This window comes from Lepidochelys olivacea (assembly GCF_965140295.1).
Source record: "Lepidochelys olivacea isolate rLepOli2 genome assembly, chromosome: 14".
NCBI lineage: Eukaryota > Metazoa > Chordata > Testudines > Cheloniidae > Lepidochelys > Lepidochelys olivacea.
The window spans coordinates 20475657-20492500 of record NC_140424.1 but is presented as its reverse complement, the minus strand read 5'-3'; the positions used below and the strand labels follow the sequence as shown (position 1 = coordinate 20492500).

The window sequence follows — 16844 nt, the reverse complement described above, 5'->3', positions numbered from 1 at the left end:
GCAGGTCAAGAAGAGCTCTGCCCCTAGTTGGTTCCTCCAGCACTTGCACCAGGAAATTGTCCCCTACCCTTTCCAAAAACCTCTTGGATTGTCTGTGCACCGCTGTATTGCTCTCCCAGCAGATATCAGGGTGATTGAAGTCTCCCATGAGAACCAGGGCCTGCGATCTAGTAACTTCCGTGAGTTGCCGGAAGAAAGCCTCATCCACTTCATCCCCCTGGTCCGGTGGTCTATAGCAGACTCCCACCACGAAATCACCCTTGTTGCTCAGACTTCTAAACTTAATCCTGAGACACTCAGGTTTTTCTGCAGTTTCATACTTGAGCTCTGAGCAGTCATACTGCTCCCTCAAGTTGCAGTGGGGAAGGTTTAGATTGGATATTAGGAAAAACTTTTTCACTAGGAGGGTGGTGAAACACTAGAATGCGTTACCTAGGGAGGTGGTAGAATCTCCTTCCTTAGAGGTTTTTAAGGTCAGGCTTGACAAAGCCCTGGCTGGGATGATTTAACTGGGAATTGGTCCTGCTTTGAGCAGGGGGTTGGACTAGATGACCTTCTGGGGTCCCTTCCAACCCTGATATTCTATGATTCTATGATTCTATGATTCTTACATACAGTGCTACTCCCCCACCTTTTCTGCCCTGCCTGTCCTTCCTGAACAGTTTATAACCATCCATGACAGTACTCCAGTCATGTGAGTTATCTCACCAAGTCTCTGTTATTCCAATCACATCATAATTCCTTGACTGTGCCAGGACTTCCAGTTCTCCCTACTTGTTTCCCAGGCTTCTTGCATTTGTGTATAGGCACTTGAGATAACTTGCTGATCGTCCCTCTTTCTCAGTATGAGGCAGGAGCCCTGCCCTCTCGTGCGCTTCTGCTTCCTCCCGGTATCCCACTTCCCCACTTACCTGAGGGCTTTGGTCTCCTTCCCCCGGTGAACCTAGTTTAAAGCCCTCCTCACTAGGTTAGCCAGCCTGCTGGCAAAGATGCTCTTCCCTCTCTTCGTTAGGTGGAGTCCGTCTCTGCCTAGCACTCCTCCTTCTTGGAACACCATCCCATGGTCAAAGAATCCAAAGCCTTCTCTCTGACACTACCTGCGTAGCCATTCGTTGACTTCCACGATTCGACGGTCTTTACCCAGGCCTTTTCCTTCCACGGGGAGGATGGACGAGAAGACCACTTGCGCCTCAAACTCCTTTATCCTTCTTCCCAGAGCCACGTAGTCCACAGTGATCCGCTCAAGGTCATTCCTGGCAGTATCATTGGTGCCCACGTGGAGAAGCAGGAAGGGGTAGCGATCCGAGGGCTTGATGAGTCTCGGCAGTCTCTCCGTCACATCGTGAATCCTAGCTCCTGACAAGCAGCAGACTTCTCGGTTTTCCCGGTCGGGGCGGCAGATAGATGACTCAGTCCCCCTGAGGAGAGAGTCCCCGACCACCACCACCCACCTCCTTAGACTAGACACCTCCCCGTATGTGCTTCAGGTAGTGGGTTTTGGGCAGCAGGCATTTTATCAGGACCTCACTTTTGCCATCTGGTGACAGCACTAAAGTGTTCACAGAGAGAGAGAGAGAGAGCTCTGCAAACGTACACTTAAACAGCTGCAAGGCAGAGGATGAGACTCACCTTCCTTTGCAAACTCCTGGAGCTTTTCCTTATAGGTGGTTTGTACAAGCTGTAGCAAGAGTTCTGTTGACTCTGAGATGACCCTTCTGATCCCTGACAGTTTATCTTTGAGTCCAATATAAACACTGGGAAGCACATCATCCCCTGTGTTCTTCTTGAGCTCACAATATTCCTGCCAAAAAAAAAAAAAACAGTTCTGTTTAGGCTCATTTCCTCATATGTTTGGCTGATTTTGTACCAGATCCATCTCACCATGAAGTTACTAGCAAAATCCAAATTGACTTTAGTGGGAGCAGATTCTGACCCTTTCCATTCCATTGAAGCCCTGAAGAACTTAAACTCATCTGATTCAGGAACCTATATTATGGGAGATCCTTAAGATCAGGCTGAATATGAAGTTCACCAGATAAACTTTATGATTGTAAAGCTAAAGCCAAGGAACAGCAATCTCTGGACCTCACTACAAGCTTCCCTGTACTCTGAGGGCATTAGAAAAAGAAGACCAGGGTCATAAAATAATGAAGGAAACAACACACCCAGCATTTATAATGAAATTACAGTGTTGTTGGCTGTAGGCTAATAGTGCATCTCAGTCAGTTCCAGGGAGAATGAAGAGAAGTCTTAGCAACTTCTAGAGATAAAGGTGTAGGGCAAAGTTCTATCATCTTCATCCAGAGCTTTGCACAGTTTAGGCTCAAACAATGTGGCCTTTAGAGATCTGAAACATTTTCCTTCTTTAAAAACAAAGGTGAAAAAATCTCACCCTCTCTCTCCTCCTAGATTTCAGAGCACTTTAGGGCTGAGAGGCACTTTGACAATCTCAGTCTTACACTCCACAACTCAGGGAGGGTCAATCAGTTCTGAATTTGGAGTCAGAATCTTCATTTCAGGTTACAGGAGATGCAGGCCGGTTCTAATGTTCTTAGAAGGCCTGGCACCATTTTTCAATTATAAAATAGCGCAATGCAGTCTGATTGTACTGCACACTTGACCTGAACGCCACAAACCAGACACTTATCTACAGACACACCATCCCCCAGGTCTTTATAATGGAAAGGCAGAAGTGAAAGTAAGCCGGTACGGTCCAGTACGGCGTACCAGCAAGAGCCAGTATGCCGTGCCGGACTGGACCGACTTCCCCAGGCTGGTGCTTTAAAGGCCCTCAGGCTCCCCGCAGTGACAGGAGACCCAAGCCCCTTAAAAAGCCGCCCGAGCCCTGCTGCCGGAGCCCCAGGGTAGTGGCAGCAGGGCTCCGGCGGTGAATTAAAGGGCCGGGAGCTCTGCTGCGGTAGCGGTGGCTGGAGCCCTTTAAATCACCCCTGAGCGCTGGGGCTCCCAGCTGCCTCTGCAGCTGGTAGGTCCCGGGGTGATTTAAAGGCCCCAGGGCTCCAACTGCAGCTGGGAGCCCCCGGGCTTTTAAATCTTGATTTAAAGGGCCTGGGTATTTAAAGGCCCCACCTCTTCTGGTTGAGGCCACGCCCCCCTGCTTAGGACTCCAGAGTACCAGTAAGTCCTTTAAGTTACTTTCACCCCTGTGGAAAGGCCTTGTCCTTCATGCTACCTTAAGGAACAGGATGTCACTGGTGTGGAGGGCCATCTTCTCCAGCCTGAGTTTATTCTCTTCCATGGCAGCATGCTTGTGCTCCAGATGGATCTTTATCCCGTTGGCTTGATTCACCGCTACGTGCTCCTTCTCCTCTAGAAATGCCAGTACATCCGAGTGGGCCATCTTGACAGCTTCCAAGAGCTCCCCAAACTGACCGGACACCAGGTTTTTCACTTCGGAAATAGAACTCTACAGGGACAAAAGCCACCGCTGTTGCCTTTTCCAACCAGCCTCGCCGTGTCGCCATTGCACCTTCCTGGCAAATGCATCAGGATGTGCAAACAGCATTTTCTAATCACTGTGGAGATGCCTCCACAGCACAAAGGCAGTGACAGCAACAGCTAATCAGTAAATCCAAACCAAGGAACTGGAACCCATGGCCTGTTTCCAGCAGATCCTGGTCTCTTCCCCTATGCCCCAACACACATACATACACACAACCTGAGAGCAGTTTAGGGCTCTTAGGTTTTGACTGATTAAGGATCATAGCCAGGGAAATACCTTTCTGTGACAGAAAGGTTAAGTTAATCAAAGTTGTAGGAGGTGGCGAGTTGACCCAGGAAGGGGATGGCATTTCTTTTCAGAACAGAGAATTGGAAGGATGAAGGAAAGCATGCCCATGTAGCGCTGTGTCTTCCCTTTCATTGTGTTATGGGGTTAGATCACAGTGAACCATAGGCCTGAACCAGTTATGCATTGCCCATACATAAGAAGACCAGCTATCTCAGCACCTGGCTATGGAGGGATTTGACACCAACAACCCAACAGCAAGCCTTCTGAATGCACAGTACTGATATCCCAGTTAATCCCCATCATTTATTTATAAGTCGGCATGGAAGGATTCGATTTTTATTGGTAGGTGTCAGTAAAGATTGATTTCGCTGTACGCACGCAAACCAGCAAAAAAATATTTCCATCAACCGTAATCAAAATTCACAGACAGGCACAGGAAGAAACATTCTGCCTGAGCACGTGGCAGAGTTTGATTTGAGGATATTGACTTTGGCTATTTTGAGATGTGATGCTGACAATTTGTGTTGTAATGGTTATCAAGCTTTCATTTTTTGAATCTCAACGTCCACTGTCATGAAACAATTATTGTTTGACCCTCCCCATTGACGGACACCCCCATAACTTCCCACAACTGTGAACATTTAAATGAATAAAAAATAAAAATGCTTAAAAATAAATATGAACACAGTCAGCTGAAATTATAAAAATGAAAGTAAAATTCTGCCAAGCCTATTTATAAGGCTGGTGGCCAAGTTGCAAAGCACTGAGACTTACTGTGGAGAATTGGGCAGTTGGGGGGGAGAGGGGAGCTCTCAAAGTACCAACAGAGAGGGGAGAAAATCCACAGGAGTAACACCTCTGTTCCCACAATGAGCTTCCCATGCGACAAAGCACAGCACACACAGAAACGGACATGGAGGCACTTCCAATGGATAATTGAGAAGGTAACACAGTCATAGGCACCGACTCTGAGGGTGCTCCGTGGGTGCTGTTTGGTGGTGGGAGGTACGGGGGAGGAGCAGGAACGTGGCGCGCTCAGGGGAGGAGGCAGGGAAGAAGCGGGGCTGGGATTTGGGGAAGGGGTCGGAATAGGGGCAGGGAGGGGGTGGAGTTGGGGTGCGGGCTTTGGGGTAGGGGTTGGAATGAGGGCGGGGCTGGGAGCAGAGGGGGGTCGAGTAGAAGTTGGGGCCTATGAACACAATGAGAAAACAAACAGGATCTCTTCTCATTATTGAAGTAGGACAGGTATTGTATGGCACAGAGGATGCAGCCGCACCTGCACTGGGGCTGGAGCCCTGCTGCTGGAAATGGAAATAAGGCATAACTTCAATGAATCACAGGGTAAAATTCCACCCTGATTTCTACTCAACAGTCCCTGGGGGGAAAGTACCATGTGGCCTCATGGAGAGGTTACAGGATCTCTCCAGCAGGATGGCTACAACCAGGCTGACTTGGATCCTCTCCATACTTCCTTGTAAAACAAACAAAAACCCTCATTCTCCCAGATTATCAGAGTTGAGGACCGGCTCCTCAAAGGCATTTAAGCCCCTAACTCCCATTTCTGCTCAGACTGCCTACAAAGAGGTGAGTCAGAGCCAGTGGCTGTTGATCTGAGAATTCATCCAGAAATAGAAACTGGACTCAGACCAGCAAATTATCTCACAGAGGCTATCAGGAGGTAACGACTTTCCCCTAGATTTGAAGCAGCCACCTAGAAATGAAGGGCTTCATCTCTCATTAGCCATGTCCTGAGGGTTGGTTCTGGAATTACCATGAATTGCCATGCAGAAAAGTAACATCAAAACAGTGCTATCCGAGGAAGCAGCTGCGGAGGCTGTACCATGGAGTGAAGTCTGCGGGTTTACGTGAGTATTATGGCCACAACACAGGACAATTTCAAGAGGGTAACAATTAATATGATTAGTCCGCTTTTCAAACTGTTGAAACGTGACACTGCTCTTTGGAAGCCCTGTGGAGATGTGACTCACCAAAGATGCTTCACATAGGCAGCTGGATGATATCATCAAACAACAGTTCTGGGTGGATTCTCCACAACAGAAGCCGGCACAAAGCTGACCCTGCCCTGGAATACTAAATCTTTTGGCATTTGCAAGTGTTCCCACACGAGATGAACAAAGCCACTTGGATTAAAGGCAAAGCAGCCCAAAAATCTCCCCCGCAATTCAAAACAAGCCTGAAATTTGGTGGAGTTTTTCAGCTTTTGACAGTCGTGCATTTTAATTGTCACGTGGCCTCTGGACGTTGTGATTCTACCCAGGCTAGGACCCCACTGTCTTTTTATAGTCACTTTTCAGGGTAATACTGCACTGGAGGGGAGTTTGAGCTGTGAAGTTGAGATGTTATCTGAGATTGTCCAAAGAATTTGGGATTCAGTATCTCAGTGTAACCCCTAAGTGAATGTTTGCTACAGGTCCCGTTCTGTGAGCAATCTGCAGAGGAAAAGAGTTAGTTACAGCCCCATGTAGGAAGCTTTAGTTGAGCTGCTGCAGCTCTCTGAGCTCCCAGTTCAATCTTTGGTGTCAAGCTGTTTTTTATGTAATAGTTAGTGGGCTCGATTCTCAGTGGTGTAAATCTCTCTTTCTGAGGTATTTATCTGGTCCCCATTACCATCATGTCTGAGCACCTCACAATTTTTAACATATTACTCTTCACAACACCCAAGAGGCAGGGCAGTGCTATTCTCCCTATTGTACAGGTGGGAAATGGAGCCAGAGGGAGACTAAGTGGTTTGCCCAAGGTCACACAGGAAGACTGTGGCAGAGCAGGGAATTGAGTCTCGGGTTAGTGTCCCACCCACCCTTCCATCCAACCTGCCCCATTGGCATGTTATTGTCTTGCTTCTCAGGGTTTTTAATGGAATGTGAGTAGCGGCTTGTGACCAGAGAGGGGAGAGCATGCCAGCAGCATGGAACAGGCATGGAGATGTCTGCAGATGACAGAAACATGGAGGCTTCATACACTTCACACATAAAGGATTGTAAGACCATTATCCAGGCTACCGTTAAATATCATACAACCATTTTCATTCCATTATTATGGGTTCAGTTTAATCTGAGGAGGAGAAATAACCCAAGTTCTGTCCTTACCACTATAGACTGTGTATTATTCTGCAGCTTGACAATTGCGTTTTCAGTGGACTTCAGTTTCCAGTCGTACTCTGCTTGAGTCTGCAGAAGTTCTCTCTGTGAATGGATGAAGCAGGTGTTAACAATCCACTCTCTCAGTGACCAAACAGGATAGCAGAGAGAGGGTTTTATGAAACTCTATAGCTGATTTTTGGTACCCAAAGCAGCCAGCTGGAACCCGCTCCACTTCCCACAGACAAAAGCAATCCACAGACTCACAACACTCTGGACATTTTTATTAGCTTCTGTCTGATCTGGGGAGTGTGTCATTTTTTCCAGCAACACAATAAATTAGAAAATTCTGTCTCTGCAGCTCCTGCTACCTTTAGCAGCTGGGAAAGCCTATGACAGCAACAGAAACAGCAAATAAAACATCCTTGGTTACACATGGCTGGAGTAAATAAGCCCTAAGAAGGTCAGTCATCCAGAGCAGTGGAAGGGATATGTCAGAATCCAGATCAATGAGTGGGGAAAATACAAGAGGAAAGGGTCTGGGTTTTGCCTTGATCTTTCATACAAAGACTAGGAACAGATGGAATGGTTAACAAACGTAAAACCAATCCCTCCAGCCCACCCAAATCTTGGAACATTTCTAGACCCAAATTTGAAGTAAAAATTTTCAAGGTTCTGAAAAAAGTTTCCCTCTCACTTCTAGGGTCTGAGTCTGCTCTCATTTATACTGGTTTTCACTCCATTAACTCCATAGGGCGCCTATGTGACTTGGAGCCAGAGGTCCCAGTTTCAAAAGTGACTCATGGTCAGGTTTTGAAAGATATTCAGAAACCTAAAGGGGCAGGTAGGTTTAGTGGAATTTTCAAAAGCACCCAGGCACCAAACTCCCACTGAAATCCCCCCAAACAGCTATCTGCATCTTTAGGCCCCTAGATACCTTTTAAAATTGGGCCCTAAGTCACTTTTGCAAATTGGACTTGGGCTCCTGAATCCCATAGGTGCTTTAGAAAATTTTACCCATGACAAAAAGACCAGAGTATTAACATGAAATGGCCCGTTTGATTCTCACATATCATGCCAAAGCCGGGTTGTTGGGGGGCGGGGAGGGGACAGGCTATAGGCACAACTGGAATTCCCATTATAAAGCATACAGCATTGAGAGACGCTGTTGGCTCATTTTAAACCAGGAAATCTTTAGTCCATTCACAGATAAATCAACAGCATTTTTAAACAAACCTTCTCGAGCAGGTACTGGCAACAGAAACCTGCTCCTGGAATGGAGCCCGTTTCCGCCCCCAGCTGGGAGTGGAAGGGAAGGTAAACGCAAGCTGCAAAGGGCACAGATTTGTATCTCGCTCAGTATAGGAAGAAGAAATGCACCTATATACTTCCCAAACCAGGTCTTTCACTGCTACACACTACACAGTGGTGCTCTCTAGGGTCAAATCCTGGAGCCTTTACTCAGTCCTTACAAAGACAGTGGGCTCGACTCACCCCCTCACTGGGTTTTACTCCTTTGTGATTCTGTTGAGCCCAATTCTGAGCTCAGAATCAGAACAGTAGTGATTCATATCCTCTTGGCACAGGGGGAAGTAGTGACACACGGTCTCAGGCCCTGGGGAATCAGGCCCATTGGTATTAATGAGGTTACTCCTGCTTTACACCAATGTGAGTGGTGGTTTTGACAGGGTAGAACCTGAGTAAAGACTTGAGGATTTGGCCCACAGCCAGGGACAACAAATCCCTCTTTGATATAAAGTACAAGTAACTCATTAATGAAACCAAGAGCCCTACACAGGCTACAAATCAGACAAGACCTAGGGCTCCTCTCCCTTATCACAGCTTCAATCAGGAGCAAACCCACTCATGCCAAATCCTAGTGTAAGAGTAAGACGAGTGTATAACAGTTCTGAGTGAGAAGGCCCTGGGCCCCACTCTGCCTCTATGCCCCTCTGCATCCTGGATCACTCTTCCCCAATGAACACCAATAAATACCAGGCAGTGACACACCTCATTGTCCTTCCTGGCTGCCTCACAGGTGAGCAAGTTGTGCCCCTTGTGCTCTTCGGCCAGGCACTCCTCACAGACACACACCAGGTCGGTCTGGCAGAACCACCCCAAGTGGCCTTTGTGAGTCTCACAGGTCTGCAGATCAATGTCCTTCGCGGGGTCCATCAGCTTGTGGCTCCGCAGCTTGCTGTTCTCCAGGTGAGGCCGGAGGTGGTCCTCGCAGTAATTCACCATGCAGGTCAAGCAGGACTTCACTGCCAGGACCTTCTGGGCCATGCAGAAGTCACACCGGATCTCTTGCCCATCCTCCAGACTGTTCCCCTGCTCCAGAAGGCCAGGCTGGCCCGTTGCCATCTCAGAGCCATGTACAATCAAACTGCCCTGCAGGTCAGGTCCTGGGCTAGTGGCTTCTGGGCTTTCATGGCCACTCAACTCTTCACCCTCAGTTTTCTCACCTGGGAAGCCATTGCCCTCACAGACCTGGTGCCCTTTTGCCTTAGGGACAGGGTCACCTAGTACCAATTCCTGGGTCAGCCTGTCTGGAGCAGTGGGGCCACAGTCAGCCATTTCTGAGTTCCTCTGCCTTCCAAGGCATGCACACTGTAACTGCACAGCAAAGGGGGAATGAAAGAAAGTGACACACCTGAACTCACCCAACTGCCTGCAGCTGTTAACTCTTTCCAGCCCCTTTCAGGAAGTAGGAGTGCAACCAGAGCCAAGAAGCAAACCGCGAGTGAGTTTGTTCTGTGAATGACAGGTTGTGTGAGCTGTAGATAAATGCTGCCCCTTAAAAGCTGTCAATCTTGTCACTGTCCCTCTGTCTCAAATCTACAACCTTCCACCCGGATTTGCTGTCCTCTGTACTTCCAGCTACAGTTGGCTGGAAAGTTGTTTTTTTCCTCCCAAATGAAAAATTTCAAATTTTCATCAGGAACCAAGAAAAATTCAGCTGAAAACTACTGAAAATAAACAAAAAATTGGTTTTGGGGTTTCCAACAAAAAATCAAAAATTGTCAAGGAAAGGAGACCCTTTCTGCAGAATTTTTCATTTTTGTCACATACCCAGATTCCTAATGAAAAAAAGTTTTGATGAAAAATTTTCAACCAGCCCTCCCTGTATCCTGACGAAATGTACTATTAATAGTGAGCCAAACCCTCATGTTCTTCCACGGCACACCTGTTGAACGGTCTAAATCTTGATGCCCTGATGAGTTTTTTATTCAAATGGAATTGTGACTGAGCCAGGACTGACTACAATCTGAATGAGACTGCCAGGACTTGGCCCATTAGTTATATTTAATACTTGTAGGTAGGCACGCTTTTCATCTTGCAACAACCACTGAGCTAGTTCTCTCTGAGAGGCTGAGTTATGGGGCAGAGATTATTTAAATCCACATGCCCTTTGGAAACTTTCTGCACAAAATATTAGCTCATGTTCTTCATTTTGGCTTTTAGCCCCTCCTTTGCTCATGGGAAACACAGCCGATACAGTTTAAGTTCCCAGTTTTATCATGTGAGCACTGAAGGAATTTGCTGCTCTAAATGCAGCTTTTCTCCTGCGTTCCCCTTCCTCTGTTCAGAAAAGCAAGGCTGAAAAAAGTGAAACTGGTTCTTCCAGTGGATGGTGGAGTTGTGAAATAAGAGAACTTCCACTCAGGTGCCATCCCTTTTTTGGCATCGAGGAAGAAGATGGTGATAGGCATCTTTGGTGACTCCAGGATGGTTTGCATCATGCCTCTATATCTGAGGCAAAATGATTTAGGGGTTTGGGGAGGTTACCCTTTGCTATTGTAAAAGACTCGTAGACTTTAAGGTCAGAAGAGACCATCATGATCATCTCGTTTGACCTGCATATTGCAGGCCGCAGCACCTCACCAGTGCCGGGTTTACAATGGCACCAGTGGCACCATGGAGCCAGGCCCATGCTCTGCTTGCACTGTGCCCCAAGACCCTGCCAGCCCGCTGGTTCCCCCCCACCATTTGCTCCTCTTGGTCTGCCCGCTGGCCGGCCAAGGGCTCCTCTCCACCCCCTTGCCCCACCCGCCAGCTCCTCTCTGCCTCCTGGCCGGACCCCAGAGCACCTCCGGCTCCAGGCAGTCTCTGCTTCCCACCACCTGTGGGGCCCCACCTGTCTCCCCGGAGCTGAGCCGCCTGGGACTGATGCAGAAGCCTGGCCAGTCTTGCCCAGCTGGGGGGAGGGCAGTGGAGGGAGAGGGGGCTTGGCTGGGCCCTTCCAGGCAAGTAGGTCCTGACGGAGCCCTGGCTGCATTGTCAGCTCAGCCTGGCAAACACAGTAGCCTCCCAGCAGGGCTGGTGAGTGCGTCTGGGAGGCAGGGCATGGGGGAGGGGGTCTCTGGAGGGCCTTGGGGGGTGGGTGCTGGGCTGTGAGAGGGCGGGGAAGATCTCCGTGTGTTGGGGCACTAAGTAGCGGGGGTTCTGTGTGGGGTGCTGGGCAGTTGTGCTGTGCAGGGTACTGTGCATTTGTGGCAGGGTCTGGGAAGGTGCTCGGCATAGCGGGTCCGGGGGGCTTTGGCCATAGGGAATCGGGGGGGGGTGTTCCAGTGTTGGGCAGGGGGCTGTGTGGCACAGCATGAGCCCACTCCCAAGGGGAAGGGGCATGCTGGCAGCACAGGGCCAGGAGGGCCATTGTGCATCTGGCAACTGCCAATTTGTAAATAGTGCTAAGATATAATATGATGCCTCTCGTAGTGGCTTGTAAATATTTTATATTAAACTTATACACAGGGATCATTCATCCATCACCAACATGGAGCCACCTCTTGGGCATAGGCGCCGACATTCCAACCCCTTCCCCAAAGTCCCTGCCCCAACTCCCTCCCCTCCTGCCCCCATTCCAACCCTTTCCCCATATCCCCGCCCTGGCCCCGCCTCTTCCCTGCCTCCTCCCCTGAGCGCGCCATGTTCCTGGCCAAGAAGGCCAATGGCATTTTGGGATGTATAAGTAGGGGCATAGCAAGCAGATCGAGGGACGTGATCGTCCCCCTCTATTCGACATTGGTGAGGCCTCATCTGGAGTACTGTGTCCAGTTTTGGGCCCCACACTACAAGAAGGATGTGGATAAATTGGAGAGAGTCCAGCGAAGGGCAACAAAAATGATTAGGGGTCTGGAACACATGAGTTATGAGGAGAGGCTGAGGGAACTGGGATTGTTTAGTCTGCGGAAGAGAAGAATGAGGGGGGATTTGATAGCTGCTTTCAACTACCTCAGAGGTAGTTCCAGAGAGGATGGTTCTAGACTATTCTCAGTGGTAGAAGAGGACAGGACAAGGAGTAATGGTCTCAAGTTGCAGTGGGGGAGGTTTAGGTTGGATATTAGGAAAAACTTTTTCACTAGGAGGGTGGTGAAACACTGGAATGCGTTGCCTAGGGAGGTGGTGGAATCTCCTTCCTTAGAAGTTTTTAAGGTCAGGCTTGACAAAGCCCTGGCTGGGATGATTTAGTTGGGGATTGGTCCTGCTTTTGAGCAGGGGGTTGGACTAGATGACCTCCTGAGGTCCCTTCCAACCCTGATATTCAATGATTCTATGATTCCTGCTCCTTCCCCCCACACCCCAGCTTGCTACAGCTGTTTGGCGGCGGCAAGCACTGGGAGGTAGGCGGAGGAGCGGGGACTCGGCGCACTCAGGGGAGGAGGCGGAGATGAGGTGGGGCAGGGGGGCAGGGAGCTTGGCTGCCAGTGGGTGCAGAGCACCCACTAAATTTTCCCCGTGGGTGCTCCAACCCCGGAGCACCCACAGAGTCAGCACCTATGCTCTTGGCTGAAGCACAGCAGCTGTTTAACAGCTGCAGGCCAAGCCCTGGTCTACACTAGGACTTTAGGTCGAATTTAGCAGCATTAAATCGATGTAAACCTGCACCCGTCCACACGATGAAGCCCTTTATTTCGACTTAAAGGGCTCTTAAAATCGATTTCCTTACTCCACCCCTGACAAGTGGATTAGTGCTTAAATCGGCCTTGCCAGCTCGAATTTGGGGTACTGTGGACACAATTCGACAGTATTGGCCTCCGGGAGCTATCCCAGAGTGCTCCATTTTGACCGCTCTGGACAGCACTCTCAACTCAGATGCACTGGCCAGGTAGACAGGAAAAGAACTGCGAACTTTTGAATCTCATTTCCTGTTTGGCCAGCATGGCAAGCTGCAGGTGACCATGCAGAGCTCATCAGCAGAGGTGACCATGCTGGAGTCCCAGAATCGCAAAAGAGCTCCAGCATGGACCGAACAGGAGGTACGGGATCTGATCGCTGTATGGGGAGAGGAATCCGTGCTATCAGAACTCCGTTCCAGTTTTCGAAATGCCAAAACCTTTGTCAAAATCTCCCAGGGCATGAAGGACAGAGGCCATAATAGGGACCTGAAGCAGTGCCGCGTGAAACTGAAGGAGCTGAGGCAAGCCTACCAGAAAACCAGAGAGGCGAACGGCCGCTCCGGGTCAGAGCCCCAAACATGCCGCTTCTATGATGAGCTGCATGCCATTTTAGGGGGTTCAGCCACCACTACCCCAGCCGTCTTGTTTGACTCCTTCAATGGAGATGGAGGCAATATGGAAGCAGGTTTTGGGGACGAAGAAGACAATGATGATGATGATGTTGTAGATAGCTCACAGCAAGCAAGCGGAGAAACCAGTTTTCCCGACAGCCAGGAACTGTTTCTCACCCTGGACCTGGAGCCAGTACCCCCCGAACCCACCCAAGGCTGCCTCCTGGACCCAGCAGGCAGAGAAGGGACCTCTGGTGAGTGTACCTTTTAAAATACTATACATGGTTTAAAAGCAAGCATGTGAAAGGATTACTTTCCCCTGGCATTCGCAGCTCTCCTCGATATACTCCCAAAGCCTTTGCAAAAGGTTTCTGGGGAGGGCAGCCTTATTGCGTCCTTCATGGTAGGACACTTTACCACTCCAGGCCAGTAACACATACTCGGGAATCATTGTACAACAAAGCATTGCAGTGTATGTTTGCTGGCGTTCAAACAACATCCGTTCTTTGTCTCTCTTTGTTATCCTCAGGAGAGTGAGATATCATTCATGGTCACTTGGTTGAAATAGAGTGCTTTTCTTCAGGGGACACTCAGAGGAGCCCATTCCTGCTGGGCTGTTTGCCTGTGGCTAAACAGAAATGTTCCCCGCTGTTAGCCACAGGGAGGGGGGAGGGTTGAGGGGGTAGCCACGCGGTGGGGGGGGGCAAAATGTGACCTTGTAACGAAAGCACATGTGCTATGTATGTAATGTTAACAGCAAGGTTTACCCTGAAAGAGTGTAGCCACTGTTTTATAAAATGTGTCTTTTTAAATACCGCTGTCCCTTTTTTTTTTTTCCACCAGCTGCATGTGTTTCAATGATCACAGGATCTTCTCCTTCCCAGAGGCTAGTGAAGATTAGAAAGAAAAAAAAACGCACTCGAGATGAAATGTTCTCCGAGCTCATGCTGTCCTCCCACACTGACAGAGCACAGACGAATGCGTGGAGGCAAATAAAGTCAGAGTGCAGGAAAGCACAAAATGACCGGAGGAGAGGTGGCGGGCTGAAGAGAGTAAGTGGAGGGCTGAAGAGAGGGCTGAAGCTCAAATGTGGCAGCAGCGTGATGAGAGGAGGCAGGATTCAATGCTGAGGCTGCTGCAGGACCAAACCACTATGCTCCAGTGTATGGTTGAACTGCAGCAAAGGCAGCTGGAACACAGACTGCCACTACAGCCCCTGTGTAACCAACTGCCCTCCTCCCAAGTTCCATAGCCTCCACACCCAGACGCCCAAGAACGCGGTGGGGGGGCCACCGGCCAACCAGCCACTCCGCCACAGAGGATTGCCCAAAAAAAAGAAGGCTGGCATTCAATAAATTTTAAAGTTGTAAACTTTTAAAGTGCTGTGTGGCATTTTCCTTCCCTCCTCCACCACCCCTCCTGGGCTACCTTGGTAGTCATCCCCCTATTTGTGTGATGAATGAATAAAGAATGCATGAATGTGAAGCAACAATGACTTTATTGCCTCTGCAAGCGGTGATCGAAGGGAGGAGGGGAGGGTGGTTAGCTTACAGGGAAGTAGAGTGAACCAAGGGGCGGGGGGTTTCATCAAGGAGAAACAAACAGAACTTTCACACCGTAGCCTGGCCAGTCATGAAACTGGTTTTCAAAGCTTCTCTGATGCGTACTGCACCCTCCTGTGCTCTTCTAACCGCCCTGGTGTCTGGCTGCGCGTAACCAGCAGCCAGGCGATTTGCCTCAACCTCCCACCCCGCCATAAACGTCTCCCCCTTACTCTCACAGATATTGTGGAGCACACAGCAAGCAGTAATAACAGTGGGAATATTGGTTTCGCTGAGGTCTAAGCAAGTCAGTAAACTGCACCAGCGCGCCTTTAAACGTCCAAATGCACATTCTACCACCATTCTGCACTTGCTCAGCCTGTAGTTGAACAGCTCCTGACTACTGTCCAGGCTGCCTGTGTACGGCTTCATGAGCCATGGCATTAAGGGGTAGGCTGGGTCCCCAAGGATACATATAGGCATTTCAACATCCCCAACAGTTATTTTCTGGTCTGGGAATAAAGTCCCTTCCTGCAGCTTTTGAAACAGACCAGAGTTCCTGAAGATGCGAGCATCATGTACCTTTCCCGGCCATCCCACGTTGATGTTGGTGAAACGTCCCTTGTGATCCACCAGAGCTTGCAGCACTATTGAAAAGTACCCCTTGCGGTTTATGTACTCGGCGGCTTGGTGCTCCGGTGCCAAGATAGGGATATGGGTTCTGTCTATGGCCCCACCACAGTTAGGGAATCCCATTGCAGCAAAGCCATCCACTATGACCTGCACATTTCCCAGGGTCACTACCCTTGATATCAGCAGATCTTTGATTGAGTGGGCTACTTGCATCACAGCAGCCCCAACAGTAGATTTGCCCACTCCAAATTGATTCCCAACTGACCGGTAGCTGTCTGGCGTTGCAAGCTTCCACAGGGCTATCGCCACTCGCTTCTCGACTGTGAGGGCTGCTCTCATCTTGGTATTCATGCACTTCAGGGCAGGGGAAAGCAAGTCACAAAGTTCCATGAAAGTGCCCTTACGCATGCGAAAGTTTCGCAGCCACTGGGAATCGTCCCAGACCTGCAACACTATGCGGTCCCACCAGTCTGTGCTTGTTTCCTGAGCCCAGAATCGGCATTCCACAGCATGAACCTGCCCCATTAGCACCATGATGCATGCATTGTCAGGGCCCATGCTTTCAGAGAAATCTGTGTCCATGTCCTGATCACTCACGTGACCGCGCTGACGTCGCCTCCTCGCCCGGTATCGCTTTGCCAGGTTCTGGTGCTGCATATACTGCTGGATAATGCGTGTGGTGTTTAATGTGCTCCTAATTGCCAAAGTGAGCTGAGCGGCCTCCATGCTTGCCTTGGTATGGCGTCCGCACAGAAAAAAGGCGCGGAACGATTGTCTGCTGTTGCTCTGACGGAGGGAGGGGCGACTGATGACACGGCTTACAGGGTTGGCTTCAGGGATCTAAAATCAACAAAGGGGGTGGCTTTACATCAAGGAGTATTTCAGGCAGGACTTCACGGAGGGTTCCAATAAGAAATGGTGCACCTAAGTTATTGTTCTTATTGGAACAAGGAGGTTAGCCTGGCCTCTGATTGACACATGGCTAGATTTACCTCGCTGCACCTTCTCTGTGAGTGACTGCAGTGTGACCTAGAGGAATGAGTCCCGAGACGGGGGAGGAGGCAAATGAGTACAAAACAAATCTGGTCTATTTCTTGTTTTGATCCACTCCATCTATCTTTTACATCTTTGGCTGGCAGCAGACGGTGCAGAAGGACTGCATGCCATCCACATCTCATGGCTGCTCGGCAGAAGATGGTACAGTACGACTGCTAGCCATCCTCATCTCTTGCCTGCCTGGCAGAAGATGGTACAATACGACTGCTAGCCATCGTCATCTCTTGCCTGCCTGGCAGAAGATGGTACAGTACGAC

General features: G+C 49.5%; 1 protein-coding gene across 1 annotated transcript in view; it reads right to left on the bottom strand.

Annotated features, from left to right (window-relative positions):
* Window positions 1–16844, bottom strand: part of TRIM16 (tripartite motif containing 16) — a 195218-nt gene that overhangs the window by 8985 nt on the left and 169389 nt on the right. The window contains exons 1-4 of the mRNA XM_084647237.1: window positions 8857–9458; window positions 6856–6951; window positions 3191–3424; window positions 1630–1801 (exon numbers count right to left, since the gene is read on the bottom strand). Of these exons, the coding sequence (XP_084503363.1) occupies window positions 1630–1801; window positions 3191–3424; window positions 6856–6951; window positions 8857–9423 (1069 nt within the window). The 5' untranslated portion in view covers window positions 9424–9458. Of the gene's footprint in view, window positions 1–1629; window positions 1802–3190; window positions 3425–6855; window positions 6952–8856 lie in introns of the transcript that reaches the window.